This window comes from Urocitellus parryii, chromosome 2 (genome assembly GCF_045843805.1).
Source record: "Urocitellus parryii isolate mUroPar1 chromosome 2, mUroPar1.hap1, whole genome shotgun sequence".
Lineage (NCBI taxonomy): Eukaryota > Metazoa > Chordata > Mammalia > Rodentia > Sciuridae > Urocitellus > Urocitellus parryii.
Window position 1 is genome coordinate 189,353,206 of NC_135532.1, and position 20,759 is coordinate 189,373,964.

At 32.2% G+C, this 20,759-nt stretch overlaps 1 protein-coding gene across 1 annotated transcript in view; it reads right to left on the minus strand.

The window, feature by feature from the left end:
- Positions 1–2,587: 2,587 nt before the first annotated feature.
- The window catches only part of Chmp2b (charged multivesicular body protein 2B), a 30,756-nt gene continuing 12,584 nt past the window's right edge, over positions 2,588–20,759 (minus strand). The window contains exons 2-6 of the mRNA XM_026394003.2: positions 17,045–17,136; positions 12,708–12,902; positions 7,988–8,090; positions 4,369–4,475; positions 2,588–4,176 (exon numbers count right to left, since the gene is read on the minus strand). Coding sequence (XP_026249788.1) covers positions 4,066–4,176; positions 4,369–4,475; positions 7,988–8,090; positions 12,708–12,902; positions 17,045–17,136 — 608 coding nt within the window. The 3' untranslated portion in view covers positions 2,588–4,065. The remainder of the gene's footprint in view (positions 4,177–4,368; positions 4,476–7,987; positions 8,091–12,707; positions 12,903–17,044; positions 17,137–20,759) is intronic.

Here is a 20,759-nt window from a genome sequence, read left to right on the forward strand (position 1 = left end):
AATCTGATTTATTATTAATAACAAAGATTGATATTTGAGCTTTTCAATTTCAGTATCTCAAAGAAGACATTTTTTTAACTTTTAAAAATAAACTTCTTTGAACTTGCAAGTAGAAGCAAACTGTACTATAATATAAATCTAGAATAGTCCATTTTTGGGGCATTTTGAATGTCTGCTGGCAATGTTACCTAACTTATTTTATATAACAATCTGGAAATTGTTGACATAGAATGCTTACTTAATAAATTATTCTGTACAGCCTCCTATTTTTATATTATTAATCACTTAGAATAAGATCCTTTTATAGCTCATATATGTATGTGCACAAATAATCCACAACCTTAATCTTACTAATAAACATAGATATGTTACCAAGAAGTTTTTGCATTTTAATTATAGATCTGCTGGTAACTTATGATCCAACCAAGCTGAAGCACACATTTAGCACCTAATAAGTGTTAGATTTTATACTTTTATTCAAGAGTAAATTCCAAATTATTCAGCCCTAAAGGTGTTTTCTTTATAGGTAACTCAGTATTTTACTGTCACCTATGTAAAAACCACATAGAGGAAGAGATTCTATAGTTTTCAAAAGAATCATCATATGTATATATGAACACATACATACATGCAAAATTACATATATGTACTTTGAAAACTTAAAATAGAAACAATATAATGCAATATGAAACTAGATCAGTTTTTGCATTTTAATTATAGATCTGCTGGTAATATTTAACATGACTTACTTTATATAATATAAACAAGATTTTATACACATCCACCCACACCCACTTTCTAATCATAAATTCATCCATAAGATCATACTTTTCAAATTAAGGTAAAACCAGCACTGTGAACTAATTTTTACCACTCCCCCTGCAAAAAAAAAAAAAAAAAAAAAAGCAATTATCTTGAAGGAATACTTGGTATGTCTTTAGGAATTCAGTGCATTCATCCATTAAAATAGAAAGGTCTGTTAATTATGCTGATACATTAAGCTTTACTTAGAGATGGTTGACAAACTGATTCATGTAACTTTCCATTTTTTGGAAAGGATTTATCTACTCAAAGAAATGTTTTTAGCATTGGGGGATGGGAAGGTGTGTGCATTTCAAGTCCTTGAGGGACCATGGAAGGTATTTTGGGGAGTCTGAAATCAGACTTCACAATACTTAGGTTTGCTTTTTTAAAAATTTTTTTATGTGTTGTTTTTAGTTATACATGACAGGAACTCAATTCAATTGACTCAAGGAACTAGGGTTAGAAGAATGGCTGATAGAGAAGATATAAGAAAGCTGATCTTTTTCTGCAGCTGAGAAACTTTTCTGTGCAGAGTAGCAGCATCAAAGAAGAAAGTCACTCCTTTTCATACTGGGACAAATCTTGTTTTGACATAGAAGTATCTAAAATAGTGGAATATATTTAAATTAGGTCCACAAGCATCAGGCTAGAAGTGGGGCAAGTGGATGTAGGGAATGTACTTTTGGCCAAAGGGGGAATACAGGCTCCTATTGGCATTCAAATGGGAGTAACAAAATATAAAATCACAGTGTGGGTCAAATAACACAAAGCTCATAGATGGCTGGCTTCCTACTCCCATTCTATAGTGTCAAAATCCTGAGGCCCTTTCCACTAGCTCCTGCCATAACCAAGCACTCATCTTAAGAGTATAAAGTACAGTCTGTGTAACACAATCATCCTGACAGATGGTCATTTTGTTTCCTAATACCAGGTGTTATCATCACGTGTACTGACATTTTCATACCCCCACATTCCAGTTCTCTGGTACTCTCAAATCTCCTCCATCCATGACATTTACATCTGGTAACAAAAATGTGACATTGCACTGCCTCCCATTTGGTACCAGAGATTTTGCTGTTATTATTCTGCCCTCTCTATTGGCAACCCCTTGCAGCTTGAATATAAATGTTAAAAAAAAAAATCCTATTACCAAGTTACAGAGAACAGGGTTTAAAAAATAAATAAATAATCAACATTCATTAAGCTCAATCTATAAAAAACATCGTGCTCCTCAAAGGTCCAAAAGGAACTTCCAATATTTCGTAAAAGATAGAGTAACATTACAAATTTATAGTGATCGTAAATATGCCACTCAAAGCATTTTATATATGTAGCCAAGTCAGAATGAGTATACTCTGTTTTGAGTCCAAAATTCTGTGGTATCCACATTTAACAGAAATGAAAGCAATTGCAAGAATTATGAGCTTAAATATAAAACTTAAAATTTAGTCCTTGGAAACTCCAGTAAGAGATTATCAGAATAATTTAACATGAAACCACCACTTCTTAGGCTTACTCCATTCACAAACATCAATCCTGTACCAAATGCTAATTCTTAAAAAGACAATTTGTTTTGTTGTGAAAATGTTATGTAGCAGAGTTTTCCACTTTCCTTCCAAGAAAATAATAAAAAGCACTCTTTTGAAAATTACCAAACATCATAAGAATTCTAATTTTAGCAGAAGCCAAAAACAGAGTAAAAGAGATTTTTTTAAAAAAAGGATAACAGTAATAAATCTTTATTCAGTTTTTTTTAACAAAATAGTTTAAAAAAACCAAAAGCCCCCACATGTAAACAAGAAATTAAAGTTAAATGGCATTATTATGTACATTCAAGAAACAAAACATGTTCTGGGTCAACATTCCATAATCCAGTAAATTATTTTGACTCATCTCTCTTCAGGGAAATTGTGAATATGTTCTTAGTAAACACAGTATGATTGATGGATTCTAAACTTAGATGGCTTGGTTTTCTGTTCCTTCCACAATCCACACATTACATGTATACTAGTCCTAAAATGTGACTTTGCCAACATCAGGCCAAATGTCCACCACCCCAAATCCACCAAGTTATACATAAACAACTCCAGAGTTTTTGTGGTAGGATGTGTCAGAATCCATATATTGTAACATTATTTTCAAAACTAACTAAATTGAAAATTCTAACTATTGTTCTCTTATTCTCTGTATACATAAAATACCATAGCAATTACACCTCAGAGAATGCTAACATAGTAATACACACATAGGCAATCATTTCTGACAAAGTTGTTTATTTACCACCAACCCACCCAAAAAAAGTTAAGATTTTATTTTAAAAGTTTAGGTCAAGTATAGTCATAGTAGTTGTACAGTTGTACTTCATTAAGAATAATGCCTTCAATTTAGAGTATACATTAGAATATACATTAATTCAATTTAAATTAAACAGAAATTAAGTTACATAGAGGAAATCTCAGTTCTTGGAAGAAAGACCAAAATATACTATGGATTACTATGAAGCATTATGAATTCAGTGTCTTTGTTTCTATTATATTTAATTCACTTTCATAAGGTTTAGAAGAGAGCCTGGAAAACTGTTACAAGAGGCCTCAATTTTTAGTTTAAAATGAAATTCTTTTCTGCCAGGTAAAATAATTTAAAGATGAGCACAATATGTTTGTGCTGTTTAAGGCAGGTCCCAAGCACATTTTGAAAGGTAATAAACTTACCAACTAGAATGTTCTCCCAAAGGAAAAAAAAAAGAAAACCTCATGGCAGTTTTAAGACAGATGTTGAAACAGCACTGTTCTTTTTGATCATTTAAAAATAATTTGGCAGATGAACTGCCTATGGTCATAACACATAATCATTTACAAAGGACAAGCAACAGATACAGAATTAACGATATACATTTAATATTTTTACAAGTCTCTTTCTTAAGTTGGTGCCTAGTGGCATTTAACAAGAATTTTGTATTCAGTGTAAAAAGATTTAGAACACAAACAGACACTAAGTAATAGTTATAATTTCTCTATGCCATGCAGAAAAGAAATCCAGTTTTACACATCATCACTCCTAAATAGTTCTAATTAAAATTCAAACTGTTTCCATTTTTGCATCATTGTTATTCTTTGGCAAGACTCAAAATGGCCATGGGTTAGGAAACAACTGTTCACTCATGGTTTTCATTTTTGCAAAATAAATGTGTTTTTGTAAAAAGAATCTGCACTGTGCTTGCTTTATACTAAATCAGTACACAAAAATATCATGACTTTTTGATTAATCTACTCCTAAGGCTTTGAGTTGCCGTTCAATCTCTTCATCGGAGATTGTAGCCTTTGAAGTAGAGGCAGATGGTAAACTTCGGGCAGCTGATGGAGCTTTGGCCATCTATAATAAAGAAACAAAAAGAGAAAAAAAATTTTTCATTTGCAAACACTTGGGTAAGAACATAAAGGATAAGCTGCAAAGTAATTTACTTTTGAAGCAAATATAAAAACATGTTAACACTAATGGACAACCTAAAACAATGAACAAAAGTGGCCAAAACTATTTTCATCTAAAAAAAAAAGATGTTCATACCTTTCCAGAGATTTCAATTCCAATTTCATCAAGAACTTGATTCACAATATCCTGGCTTTCTTCTTCCTCATCAGAGCCATCAAAGATGTCATCAAGTGTGTCGTTGACTTGGTGGAGGGAGGGGGAATAAAACAAAGCTGTTACTTTCAAACAGATTTCAGGACATTTTCACATTTTTAGAAGATAGTCCAACTATGTGTACATATTTTTTACATTACAGAAGGCAAATTTAGGTCAACCAATGAAAGACAAAAGTCATTTTGAAATGTCAGTGAAGTATACTGATTAACACATTTCTAAACCACTAAATTTAGAATAATGTTCATATCTAGAAAAATTATCCTATAATGAAATAGTTCTACTCTGATTTTTTAAAAAATCTTATCTTTAGGGCTGGTGACATAGCATAGTGGTAGATTGCTTGCCTAATACATGAAGGCCCTAGCATGGCAAAAAAGAAAAAAAATAATAAAAACAATTATATCTTTAAACAAAACCCAGTGAGATTCACAAGGCTTAAGGTCTTTAAATATGATCCAAAAATTGTGAGCTGCTAGCTGTTAAACCTAACCAGGAAAAAATATACAAGAATCAAATAACCTGCTAGTATGTGGGTAATAATTACTCTTTTATACCTATATCATATTTTTCTATTTTTTAAGTATACTCTCAAGATACAGGCAGAATATTCTAATAGGGTCAAAGGTTCAATAGTTTACTGAATTTGTCCAAAGAATAATGTCCAATTTAACATTTCAAAATTATTACTGCTGTAATCCTTGATTTTTTTTCCCTTCCCTGCCTAAAATATTTATCAAAAGCCTTCTACATAGAGGGCAGCATGCTGAGTTGAGGGGAAGGAATGTTTAAAGTCCTGGGATTATGTCTCATTTATCTTTGACACTGGCATGTAGTACAAATACAATGGAAAACTGGAGAAAAATAAAGATCTTAGGTAGTTTATGCTTGAGTAGGAAACAAAATACATTATAGTACATGGAGAAATAGATGCTTATATAGTTTCAGAGGGAAACTATATACATTCAGCTAAAAGGAATACGTGAATGACCATCTTAGAAGCATGCCTAAGGTTTGACCAAAAAGAGATGCAGACATGTGAAGCAGTCAGAACACATACAAAGAAGAGTAAACTTTTCAGTTTGATTGGGATTCAAGGTACATGAATAGAAAAGGGCAAGATGAAAAATATTAAAGTGGTGGGCCTCTAATAGTACCTCCCCTGAATAGAGGAAAGACAGGTAGTGTAGGCTGATCTCCTTGAAACCACCTTAATAAGTGGCTCTTGGTAAAAGACAAAATATCTTCTACTGAAACAATCCTCGTCTACTGAAACAATGCTCATAGCAGAATGTCCTCTAGGATAGTAATAGCAACAAACCTACAACCTGTGGGCTTATGATCCATGGATCCTGGAAAATGCCATATGACCATTAAACATCTGGGGAATTAACATGTTGGAGTTATTTCATAATCTAAATGCTCCTCTTCAACACAGGATGATAAGCAATTTTATCTGCTGTATTATCTATTATTCTATATGATTACTGATCAGAGATCAGTCTGAGATAGGAAAAATAGATACAGAGAATCATTTATGATTCCAAATCTTCTCCCTGCTTGGCCTATATTACTCTCAGCTGCTTATATCCTTGACATCAATAATAAAGTTTGATACTGGTTATGATTTCTGGCCTGTATGAACATGATTTGAAAAGCTGATTTTTTTGTGTGTGTTAATTCAACAGTATAAAATTGGATAAGGCTCAAAAGCTAATGGATAAGAAAAAAAATCATAGACTATCATCTCTGAAGAAACAGAGTGAACATTTTTAAGACATGAATTAGTACCAGTTGTTCCTTTCAGTATCCATTCAAATTTTGGGAAAAGGTATTTTACTTCTCTAGAGTTCAATATTGTCACTGGCAAAATAAAAGAACTTCACTGGAAAATTGGTTTTGATTTATGATTTATTATTTTGAGGGTGTTACTTTGTGATAAAAAGGAAGTCATTGAAAGAATCTGTCAAGCCTACACTAGAGGTAAACTTCTGTGCTACCTGGATGGTGGGAAGTAATAGGGGATGGGAAGCCCAGGTCTGAGTTTTAAGGGCCTGAATAAAGAAATGTTTGAGAAATAATGAAAAAAGGGATACATGAGAACAAACACAGAAGTATAACCAGGGATTAACAGAGAAGAATCCTTTCAGAAAAGGCATGACAAAACTAATCAAAGATATAATGAAGATTTCCCAAAGACCTTGTTTGTAAAACTTGAATGTGGACAACTTTTGGAACAACAGAGCAATAAATTCTCATTCAAAAAAGATATATTCATTTCCACTTTCAATGTATCCTTGGTGAAAATTTTGTTAATGTACTTTATTTACTAATCTACTGAAAAAACAACCATAAATTACTGCTTTACTTTGTACTGATTTTCAAAGTACTAAAATACTAATGGAAACAACTGTGATAGATACGATAGATAAATAAGGGCTTGATTCTTTTCATTATAGCTTAATGGAAAAGTTAATTCCTCTAAGAGTTGCTCAGACCTGTGTCATCACTGGAAATCACATGCAAATTTGTTAGATACTATGATCATTATATAAATGATAATTCTCTCAGTCATTAGACAATTACTAAAATATTTCAAGAGCCTTGAAAAAAAAATTACATTTTCAAAGTAAAGGCATGAAGTACAAAATAAAAAAAGGTCTGGACCTATCAAAGACACACATACAGTATCATTATACCCTTGAAAAAATTTGATGCTCTGGAAAAAAATCCTACAGCAACAATGAATATGAAAACCCTAGCAATTTAAATAGATACTGATTTATACATCAAATGCTGTCAAACTAAAATGCTGGCAGATATGCAGAGCCAAACCAGCATATCCCTACATAGTTGTAAAATCACCAAGAAGTATTTTTCCAAAACAGTGGTGCACATTTTTGACATATGAATAATGATTCAATATTGACCAGGGAGTTGTAAGGAGTTACTCATCCATTTTTGACAAAATAAAATTGGTGTGGTCTTTCTGTGAAGAATTTGGTACTATAAACCAATTGCCTCATAAAGCTTAGTCAATACTCTTAAGAAGATAAAAAAAAACACATATATACACACATATACACTTACAAAGAAGAAAACTAAATATAAATGACATTCTGTGAAAGAAAAGAAAAAAAACGGTTCCATTAATTCTACCTCTAATACATATATCTCTTTTATAGTATGACAGAATTTATATAATTCTGAAACTACCTAACTTACCCAACACTTATTTTATTCACAATTTTTTGGGTACGATAATCAATAAAGTAAGACTGTTAAAGCCAATATATAATAGAAATATGGTCTGACATCTTATATTTATCCCTCAGTTATACAGTAAGAGTTTTGTGCCTTGAACACTGCCAATATAAATGTATATTGAAGTTATAAAAATAAACATTTATATAGTTGCTCTATCATTCCTTGTTTCCTCATTTGTGCCTTCATGTATGAGAATATGAGACTGCTAGCAAATGCACCGGGCTAATTCAAAGATGAGAAAATTGTACATTTCATCATAACTTCTGAAACTTACTCATTTCTTCAGTCATTTCCATTTTCATGTTTTCCTTCTGGAAATTCTGCATTGTTTGTAATGTCTTTTGTGGATCCATTTTCTTGTTAACTGCCTGCATTGTCTGTAAATATATAAAAAGATTAATGTTAGCTACACAATTATGAAATTTTTACCATCGAGTGCCAGGCCACTGTGATACATGTCTGTAATCCCAGTGACTTGGAAGACTGAGGCTGAAGGATCACAAGTTCAAGGCCAGCCTCAGCAATTTAGTGAAGTGAGGCCCTAAGCAATTTGGTGAGACCCTGTCTCAAAACAACAACAACAACAACAACAAAAAACAGTTGGGGTTGTAGCTCAGTGGTAAAGCACCTCTAGTTTTTTGTTTTGTTTTGTTTTCTTTTTTAAGAGAGATAGAGAGAGAATTTCTTAATATTTATTTTTTAGTTTTCGGCGGACACAACATCTTTAGTATGTGGTGCTGAGGATCGAACCCGGGCCACACGCATGCCAGGTGAGCGCGCTACCGCTTGAGCCACATCCCCAGCCCAGCACCTCTAGTTTTAATCCACAGTACCAAAAAAGAAAATTTTTACCATGAAATAAATCTAGGGGAAGCACATCACACAATCACATATACATAGGCTTTTAAAAAATACATACTCTGACATTCTAAAACACAGTGTTAATTATTCTAGAAAAAAACGAAATAGTCATTTAAAAACCACATGTTTAACATCTACATAATAAAGACCAGTGCAAACTACTTCATCTGAATAGCAGGCAAAAATTATATAGCAAAAAAATTATCAATATAAAACTTATTTCTATTCTAAAGGGAAAACTAAATTGACCTGTTACATGGTGTTGTGGTTTAGATGTGGTGTCCTCATCCACAAAAGCTCACATGTGAGACAATGCAAGAAGCTTCAGAGAAAAAGTGATTGGGTTGTGAGAGTCTTAATCCAATCAATGAATTAATCCCTTGGTAGGGGTTAACTGAGTGATAACTGAAGGAGTAGGGTATCACTGGAAAGGTGGGAATTGGGGGGTGGCTATGGCATATATATTTTGTATCTGGAGAATGGAGACTCACTTTTTCTGCTTCCTGATAACCATGGCATGAGCTGCTTCCGTCTGCCACCCTCTCCCACCATGATGTTCAGCCTCACCTCAAGCCCAGAGGAATGGAGCCAGCTTTCTATGGGCTAAGACCTCTTAAACTGTGAGCCCCCAAATAAACTTTTTCTCCTCTAAAGTTGTTCTGGTTAGATCCTTTAGTCACAGCAGTGAAAAACATGTGGCAAGTAGGTCATATTTAAATTTAAAAGAATTTTGAAGTTTAATTATAATTTTTCTTAAAATTTTCAATGTGTAAAAGGATTAGAGGTTATACTAGCATAGCTACTTAGGCTATTAATACACTTTAAACCATAAATAATTATGAAAAATTGTTTTGCAAAAATATGTAAAAAAAATCTTGTATATACTTAATAACTTCATTTCATTAAAAGAGGTTATTCTTGGGCATGGTGGTGCAGGTCTGTAATCCCAGTGGCTTGGGAGGCTAAGGCAGAGAGATTGAGAGGTAAGCACTCAGCAAGACCCTGTCTCTAAATAAAATATAAAAATGACCGGGGATGTGGCTCAGTGGTTAAGCCCCTATGGGTTCAGGATTCAATCCTAGGTACCAAAAAAAAAAAAAAGAGAGAGAGAGAGAGAGAGAAAGAGAGAGAGATTACTTTCTTGCATAGTCACAATTTATATATGATGCACTATATATGCATGAATATATATGTATTTTATTCATAGTTAATCTGGTATATTAAAAGATTATTATACACTGACAATATACTGGTATCAAATATATAAAGAAAAAAACAGTCTTTTCTCACACAATCTCTACTCATGCTGTGCCAATGTAATCTTTCATCAACATGCCACTGCACTCGACTCCTCCAGTGCCCCACTGCCTCCTACACCTAACTCTCCAAAACCTTTTCATTGCTCTTAGTGTTAAAAGTCAAATTCCATAACTTACCAAAGAGACCCATCATCAGCTGCAATCTATTTAACAAGAGGTCTGATTTGCTACCATTGTCTTACAGGCATACACTGATCTTTTATTTCCTTAACTACTATGCTCTCTTCTGCCACAAGACCTTTACTTTTCCCTCACCTGGAGTGCTCCTCTCCACCTGCTTCACAATCAACACTTCACACTGCAGTTAGAAGCTACTTTCATAAAGGAACAGCCACTGACACCCAAGATTAGAACAGTCTTGTTAAAACCCAGCACTACAGACAAAATTTTACATTTGTTGGTTTAAATTATATTATTTTAATTGCAACTTACATTATTGTGGTAAATAATGCTAATAACATTAATGAGGAGGATGGTGATAGAGTAGCTAATGCCTGCATAAGTAAGCCAGACACTGTTCTAAGCATTTTACATACAATAATATTAAAATTAAATGATATTTTTGCTACGTCACAGAGAATCAAGGCACAGAAAAGCTAAATAATATCCCCAAGATCACACAGTAACTAAGTGAAATGAGATTTGAACTAAGCAGAGCTTTCCTTCTACCTCTTAAATGTGCTACCGCTTATATAGACATTAAGCTCTACGAAGGTTAAGCCCTTGCCAGGTTTTACTTTCCATTTCATGCCCACTATCTAGTGTAGTGGCCACATAGAGAACCTAAACAATATTTGGTAAGTTAACACATTTCTAAGATATTTAAGTGAGAATTCCAACTGAGACATCTCTACATGGAAAAACTATATTAAATATGTTTTCCTAGTCTATTAGTTACAGAAAATTAAAAAATGAGTAATTGCTCCCCCCTAACACTACTGCCTACCTAAGTGATCTCCAAAATGATCTTTCCCCAAAATCAAACAGATATTAACTGTCAATCTGTAAGGCCAAAAAGAAACAAAAGTTCTGAAGTTTTGCCCTTAACTACAAACTTTTGATTGTAAAATGACTAAAATCCATCAAGAGTAAGTTAACTGAGAAACAAAACTTATGCTGAAACTTTCTCTATTTTTTACAGAATGTGTTACTACTACACTTTTTATACCTCATAAAATAGATGCATTCTGTTGACATGTTTCTCGTAGTCTAAGCAGAAATCACAATTGATTTTTGTTATTTGTGGAATACATATGTATAAATTTTTCTAGTTGCTAAAATTTATTTGTAACTTCACATCAATATTTACAAAGCTTTAATATGGTGACATGGGCAGAGAGACAAATTAAACTGAGTCACCCAACAGGCAATGTACTACCTTCTTGTCTCAGCTGTCATACTGTAAATCAGTATACCTGTGGCAATCTCTTTAGTAATACATTTTTCTCATTTTTTTTGCTTATTATTGGTGATTTTGCACTTTAAAAAAGTCCCTAAGCATAGTACTAAAGTGCTGTCTAATGTTCCTAAGTGAAAGAAGGTACAGTGTGCCTTACAGAGAAAACATAAGGTACATAAGCTTCATTTATGCATGAGGCATAGTGCTATTGTCACTATGTATTAATAAATTGACAATATATATTAAATATGGTGTCTTTAAACAGAAACACACATAAAATAAGGCTGGGTATAGATTAGTCAATGCAAATGTTGTGAACAAAAGCCTCACATGAAGCTGTCCACAATGTTCCCCATAAGAGCAATAGTGCAATATTTGCTATTTCATTATTCCCGAATTCACAGACTATAACTACTGTTAATAAAGAGATTCCACTACACATATCATTTTCATAATATATACCTCATAATTTTCTCTGGATTTTTTCCCTTTGGCTCTTTATATTCATACGCCCCCTTACCTACATCTAACACCTCATAATTCCTTTAAGACTAGGTATTTCACAAAGTCCTTTGGACCATCCTACTCAAAGATCTGTGCAGTTCAACAAAGCTTCATACAGACTAATGTATGGCAGCAAGTTTCCTATCAGATATACCTTATGCTTCCCCAAGCGGAACTGCAAAGTCTGCAAAAGCAAAGTCTTTTTGTAAAACCATTTTTGATTATTCACAGTGTTTGATACATATCAAGGACATTACTTATTAAATGATTATATACTAAGATTTTAAACTCTACAACAAAAGCCATATGTGTGTGTTAATATATATGCTATATTACATATATATAGTTAAAATATAAAACTCCTGAAAAAACATTATTTGATAAATCCTTTTGACACTATCCATATATCCATCTAATACATTCATAAAAGTGAATCAAGAAGAAATTATTACTAGAAAGTAGTAAAAAATGATAACTTAATGAAATGAGAATCCCAATGATCTGATAATTTAATTTTTTTCTAAGTTGTAGATGGACACAATTTCTTTATTTACTTATTTATTTTTATGTGGTGCTGAGGATCAAAACCAGTGCCTCACACATGGGAGGCAAGAACTCTACCACTGAGCTACAACCCCAGCCTCAAGATCTGACAATTGTGAAAAAAAGTTAACACCGCTTTAAGGAAATATTATAAACTTAGAAACTACATGTGATCTTGGGAAAGCGGAAATGTCTTTATTTTATATTAAAACATACCAACAAAGAATACAGAGTAATTACTAAGGCCTAGAATTCTGTACCACACACACACACACACACACACATCCCAGAAGGTGCTTGGAAATCTGATTTGAATATTAACATTTACATATCTTTGATAGAATTTGGACACAAAGCCTCCCACTGACCTTTGCTGTGGTAGACATTGCTCCGGCCATCTTCATCTGGGAATTCATCACTTTCGTTTGTGTGGACATAGAAGTGACCTTTGAACTTACAGCAAAAGTTCTTGTTTTCTGTTTCCGTAGATGTACAAGCTGTTTGGCTAAAACCCTGCAAGCTTCTTTATTACCAATCTTTGCCATTTTCTTAATTTCTAATTCCTAAAAGGGAAAAGTAAGAGGAGGGAAATAAAATCATCAAGGGGTAGTTCTGAATGATTCATTTCAGAAGAAAAGAGCTATAATAAGTTATAGATTATTTTTCCCTAAAAGGAAGAGGTTGTCATAAAGGTCATAGAGAGGAAAAGTAATTTGAGAGGGCTATTTATTCCATATCTATATGTTCACATGGGAAGGGGAGAACTAGAGCCTCCATCTATGAATACAAAGCAAGTCTACAAAACAGGAGATACATAGAACACAGAAAAAAATGTTTTAAAAATGTCTAAAAGTAGGTAGGCAGATATTGTGGTGACTGATTTAAAGATAATAATATAGTAATAATATAGATAACTGCACTAAATGAAACAGTCCATCTTATACATCAAAAATAGTCCATCTTATACATTAAAAGGGCAAGTGTCAGATTAGATAGATAAGTTAATCCAATTACATGCTACCTCAAGAAACCAACTTTAAATATAAAAGCAAATTTGGATTAAAAAGTGGAAAAATAAGGGGCTGGGGATGTGGCTCAAGCGGTAGCGCACTCGCCTGGCATGTGTGCGGCCCGGGTTCGATCCTCAGCACCACATACAAAGATGTCGTGTCCGCCGAAAACTAAAAAATAAATACTAAAAAAATTCTCTCTCTCTCTCTCTCCTCTCTCACTCTCTTTTAAAAAAAAAAAAAAAAGTGGAAAAATAAAAATTATATAAATATTTACACAAGTTTGCCAATCTGGATGACTATAATTAATACAAAACAAATACACTTGAGAACAAGGAATATTATCAGAAATTTTAAAAAAGCATTTCATTTTAATAAAGGAAAAAAATACAGATCTCAAGGCAATCATAAATGCATATGCACCTAATTAACAGTGCTTGAAAATACAGGAAGCAAAACTAACAGGATTTAAAGAAGAAACAAACACAAATATCGTAAGAGATATCATTATCTCCTCTCTCAAGTACATAGCTATAATTGTTAAAATTATAGTAGTCCCCCCTTATCCACAGGAGCATTACAGATGTCTTGATCACAGTATTCCTCCCTTAGCTGTGGTTTCACTTTCCTTTGTTTTGGTTATCCATGATGAACTGTGATCTGAAAGTATTAAAGGAAAATTCCAAAAACATGATTCATCAGTTTCAAATTGTACACTGTGTACAATTAAAATAGTTCTCAGGAAATTTATAGCATTATAGCTTATATTTGAAAAACATGAATTCAAAGTAACAAAAAAAGGAAATACATAAATAGGAAAGAAATTATAAGCTAGGAAAGAAAAAATCAGTACAGAAAAATCAGTGAAAGCAAAAATTATTTTTCTTTTTTACAAGATTAACCAAAATGATAAACCATGAGCTAAACTATACCCAAAGGACTTAAAATCAGCATACTAGAGTAATGCAACCACATCAATGCTTATAACAGCTAAATTCACAATAGGTAAACTGTGGAAGCAACCTAGATACCCTTCAATAAATAAATGGATAAAGAAAGTGGAGAATAAAATTATGGCATTTACAGGTAAGTAGACAGAACTGGAGAATATCATGCTAAGTGAAGTAAGCCAATCCCCAAATTCCAAAGGCCGAATGTTCTCTCTGATAAGTGGATGCTGATCCATAATGGGGGAGGGCATAGGAAAAATGGAGGAACTTTGATTGGGCAAAGGGGACGAAGAAGAGGTGAGGGCTATGGGGGCAGGAAAGATGGTGAAATGTGATATACATTATTATCATAGGTACATGTATGACTGCACATATGATGTGATGCTACATCGTGTACAAACAGAAATGAAAAATTGTGCTGCAACTATGTACAATGAATCAGCATTCTGTGTACAATCAACAGCATTCTGCTGTTGTATATGCCTAATTAAAATAAATAAATTTTTTAAAAATACCACTGGAAATAAAAAGAAATCTCATGAAATCTACAAAAGGGCTACAAGAATAAATGAGCTCAGGAAGGCTATGGGATTCAAAACGAACACACAACAATTTAATGTGTCTGTATATATACTAGTGAAAAATGTCAGAAATTAAATTTGTTCTTAAAAATGATAAAAAATTAAAATTTAGCAAACACTGAGATATTTAGGGATAAATATGAAAAATGAAGTACAAGACCTATACTTAACAGTACAAACCACTGCTGAGAAAAACTAAAGATTTAAATAAATGCAGACATAAAATATTCATGGATTGGAAGACTTATTATTGGTAAAATGTTAATTCTTCCCAAGGGTTTACGTATTTAATGTAATTCCAATCAAAATCTAATTGTTTTATATTTCCATATTTAGGTTTACTCTAAAGTTCATGTGGAAATATAAGCACCTAAAATAGCCTAAACAATTATATAAAAAAGAAATACAAAGTCGAATGATTAACATTGTTAAACTTGAAAACTTACCATCAAAAATATTAGTAAAAACAGTGTGGTATTGACTTACATATAGTCAGATAGTTCAATGAAACAGCATAGAGCCCTGAGATGCCCCTACATGCTTGGACATGATTTTCAATAAAAATGATAAGGGAAAGATTTCAGGAACAAATCATGTTGGAACAACTCAAGTTTCACATGCAAAAAAACAAAAACAAAAAACTTTGAACCTTATTTGACACCAAGGTGAAGTTTAATTCAATATGGTTCCCAGTTTTAAATGTAAAAACTAAAACTATGATAATTCTAAGGGACACATGAGAGAAAGTATTAGTGCCTTTGTGTTAGGCAAAGATTTCATAAGACACTAGAAGCACTAGTCAAAGAAGAAAATAATAATAAAATACTTTGGTTCCCCCCAAACATACAGGAAAATGAAGTAAAAGACCAGAAACTTATTTCCAAAATATGCATTGAATAAAGCATTTATATCCACAATATATACAGAACTACCACAACTGAATAATAAGAAAACACCTAGATGAAAAAACATGGGTAAAATAAAGTACTTGAACAGGAGCTTTCACAAAGAAGATAAATATATGACAAAAAAGTACATAAAAAGATACTGAGCATCATTTGTGAATTAGGAAATGTGTTCCTACCAGAAAATTGTGATTCTCCTACACTGTTAATGGAAAGAGAAAATATTAGAGGTACTTTGCAAAATAGTTAAACATATATTTATCATATGACCCAATAAAAACTCATTCTTAAAAAACCCCCCATGAAAATAAATATTTACACAAAACTTCATTTGACTGTATATAGCAACTTTATTCAAAACAACCTAAAACCCGGGAAAACCTCAAATGTCCATAGGCCAACAAATGGATAAACAAACTGAAAAATATCCACATAATGGATTAACACTCATGAATAACAAATAATTAATTCTGATACATGTAACAATATTAATCCCTCAAAACGATTATGCTGAAAATAGCCATAAGAGTTCAGATAGGATTCCATTTTTATAAATTTTTAGAAAAATAAATTAATCTACAGTGACAAATCAGTATTTGCCTCACTGAGGAAAAAGAGGGAGGGATGTGCAAAAGGTATTTCAAAAGGTATAAGAAAACTTTTGAGGACAATGGCTCTGTTCATTACATAAACTGCAGTAATGTTTTCAGGTGTTAATACTTATATCAAAACATATCAAACTGTACCTTTTAAATATGTACAGTTTATTGCATGTCAATTATACTCTCAATAAAAACTGCTTTATAGAAAAACATCTGAAGCAATATACATTTAGAAACATCAATAATATAAATGTAACTTATAAAAAATGTTATTCACTGCCACAAACACAGTGATCTTTAAAATAATATAAGACACCTCTGAATTAATTTAACTTTTCTATAACTCTCTTGTTTTTTTGTGACAATTTTATATTTGCAGTTAACTAAAAAGAAGGTAATTCTATTTGAGAAGCATTTTTTGATTTTCACAAACTGAGGAATAATCTGATTCTATATTCAGAAGAATACACAGAATTGTGATGAAAGCAGAACATAATGAACGTAAGCAGAAAATGCAGGAAAGCATTAAATGTCATTTCTAAGTGAAGTAAATCACTTACCACCTGCCATGTGCTTTTTTCCTGGTTAGCTAATGATTCTGAAACCAATTTCCAAATTTGTTTGAAAAGTTAAACTGAAATTTAATGTTCTACTTACCAGCTGTTTTTCCTGCTTCTCTAAAGCTGCTCGATCTCTGATTATAGCCCTCTGTGTACCTCGTAACTCACGATTCTGTTCCTTTATTACATCTATGAGAAGCACACACACACACACACACAAAGCAAATTTATCATTATACAATTTACTTCGTTAAAATACTGGACTAAGAAATTGTAATAGGAAAAAAAAAAAGCCTTGCTTTACTAGATGTTAAAAATTTTTTCCTTCAATTTAATACACTAAAAATTACTGAAATAGTAAACCATGGATTATAAATACTGATTATAAAGAATTGACAGAAGATAAATGGAAATATGATAGTCTGAGGTTTAACCACAAGTACATATTACATCAAAATGAACTATTCCCTTTTTTAATTAGTACATGATTTTATATGGTAGATACATATCACACACACACAAACCATCTCTCCTACTCCAGTGCTATAGGAATTTCAGAAAGAAAGGCATGTCTCATATTTTATTGCCTTTTTTTTTCCTACAGTAAGTCACAACATAATGAAACCTTTTAATGAGGCAGATGTGGATTTGCATCACACCTCTATCACTTTATTATACAATTAATTATATCTTTAGCTAACAAATTTAGCTAACACTCTAAAACTTTCATTTTGTTAATAAAATAGGGATTGTTTTAAGGAGTAAATAATTCACAAAATGCCCTGATATACTGTTATGTGTCCACTCAATCATAATCTCTTTTTAACTTACCTCAATACATTTGAATTCTTTATTTCCACTTTTGGTAAAATTGACATATAACCTAGGATTGATGTGCTATATTTGGGTTATATAACAGCAATATCTTAAAAGGAACACAATGCCACTGTTAATTTTGCCAACATTGATTTCTTATTGTTGGGAATCTTATTAAGGGTTTCACTCATATTACAAATCTGATGTTCAAAATGTTATAGAGTTGATTTTTGCACTATTTTACATATAACAAATTGAGTGTTAGGAAAGTTAAATAACTTGCCAACATCCCATAGGTGGTAAAAGTGATGACATCACATTTGGACTCAAAGCATTCTGTCTCTTGAACCAGTGATATTATCCACTTCACTGGAGCATCTTTTCAATAGAGATAGATTAAAAATAACAAAAACAACAAAAGAACAGTCTCTTAAAATGACATAACTGGTCATCCACATGGTAAAGAACACCCCACACCATGTACAAAAATTAACTCAAAAAAGATCAACAACCCAAATATCAGAGCTAAAGTCATAAAATTCTTAGACTACACTGATGTAAATTTTCATGTCTTCGTAGAATTGGCAATGAGTTCTCAAATACGACATTAAAAGCATAAGCTTTTAATGAAAGAAAAAAACTTATAAATTGGACTAAATAAAAATGAATGTATTGTGCCTCAAAAAGTACATTATCAAGTGAAAAGATGACCTATAGATTGAGAGAAAATGAGTGAAAAACACATATTTGATAAGAATCTGGTACTTGGGATATATAAACAATTTGTATGACTCAAGAACAAAAGACAACCCAAATATAAAAGGGACAAGGGCTTGAATAGACATTTTCGCAAAGAAAATACAAAGAGTCAACAAACACATAAAAAAAATCTAAAACATCATTTGTCATTAGGGAAATGAGGAGCCACTTCACATCCACTCGAATGGTTATAATAAAAAAAAAAAAAAGGAGAACAAACTGTCCATAAAGATATATTGGCTGGACCCCTTGTGTGCTCGTGGTAAGAATGTAAAAAGATCTGGCTGCTGTGGATAAGAGTGTGGTTATCCTTAAAGATTAAAACTAAGAATAACCTATAATAGAGAAATTCCACTCCTACATATTTACCCAAAAGAATTTAAACAGGAGACCTTAAAAGCACAGAAAACAAAAGCAAATATAGACAAATGGGATTATATCAAACCAAAATGCTTATGCACAGAGAAACAAGTAACAGAATGAAGACTGCCTATAGAACTGGAAAAATATTTCCAAATTATATATCTGACAAGAGATTTATATCCTGAACACACAAGAACTCCAAAGAACTCAAGAGCAAAAAAGCAAAAGAATAAAAATAACATGATTTAAAAATGCACAACAGACCTAATAGACACTTCTCAAAAGAACATGGTATATGAAAAAAATGCTCAACATCATTAATTATCAGGAAAATGTAAATTTAAATCATAATGAAATATTACCTCACCCTAATGAAAATGATTACTATTAAAATGACTAAAGATAAGTGTCTATGAGGATGTGAAGAAAAAGGAAACTCACACACCCTCAGTGGGGATGTAAATTAGTACAGCCATTATGGAAAACAGTATGGAGGTTCCATTAAAAAATAAAAGCTGACCCACATGATCCAGCAGTCTCACTACTAGGTATACATCCAAAAGAAATAAAATCACTATGTGAAAGGGACATCTATATTACCATGTTCTTGGAGTACTCACACAAAAAGTAAATAACATACAACAGCCAAGAAATGAAAACAACCTAAGTGTCATCAACTGATCAATGAATAAAGAAAATATGGCACAAACACAATGAAATAATATTCAGCCACAAAATAATGAAAGCCTGTCATTTGCATCAGTATGGATGGAAACAGAAATTATTACACTTAGTGAAATAAGCCAGTATTAAAAAGACGAGTCCTACATGATCTCACCTGTATGTAGAATCTAGAAAAGTTGTTCTCATTAAAGTTGAGGGTAGTGTGGTGATTATCAGAGGCTGGGGAGTAAAGGAGGAAAGAAGAGATGGGGGAAAAGCTGATCAGTGGGCACTAAGTTAAGGTTAGAAGCAAGAAGTTATGATACACTAGTACGTAATAGGGTAATTAACTACAGGAAACAATATACTATACATTTCAAAAATCTCTTTTAAGAAAGGATTTTGAAAGTGTTCACCATGAAGAAATCATAAGAAGACAGACATGTTTTCCCTGATCTAATGTGTACATGTACCAAAATATTACATGTTACTCCATTAATTTGTATAATATTTATATTCATATGTATCAGCTAAAATAAATTTTAAAAATTGACAGAGAAACTCAAACACTTCTTCATGAATGTTTACAGCACTATTCATATATAAAGGTGGAAACAATCCAAAGGTCCATGAAGAGCTGAACAAATAAACAAACTGTATTATATACATTCAACAGAATATTATTCAACTGTCAAAAGAAATGAAGTAATGAAATGTACTACAATATGGATGCACCTCAGAAACATTATGGTAAGTAAAAGAGGCCAGATAAAAAAGATCACAACCTATGATTCCACTTAAACCACATAGCCAGAGTAGATAAATCCATAAAGTCAAGCAGGTTGGTAGTTGTCTGGGAGTGGGAAGAAGGGAGAAATTTGAGTCACTACTTAATGTGTTTACTGTGAGGTAATAGCAATGTCTTGGATCTATATATTGTAGTCAACACACCACTGTGAATGTACTGAAAGTCACTGAACTTCCCAGTTTAAAATAGTTAATGTTATATGAATTTTACCTTTAACACAACTAAAATAAGCCAGCACTCATCCTTTTTTTAGTATAATATGTAACTAGTAGTTACATTAATAGTTATTATGGTTAAATTGTTGATATAAACCAGTCAACTACAAGGGCTTTTGGAATAAAATTTAAAATAAGATGTCAAAACTCTTATATCTTATCTATAAGAAATCTATTTTCTCTCTTTT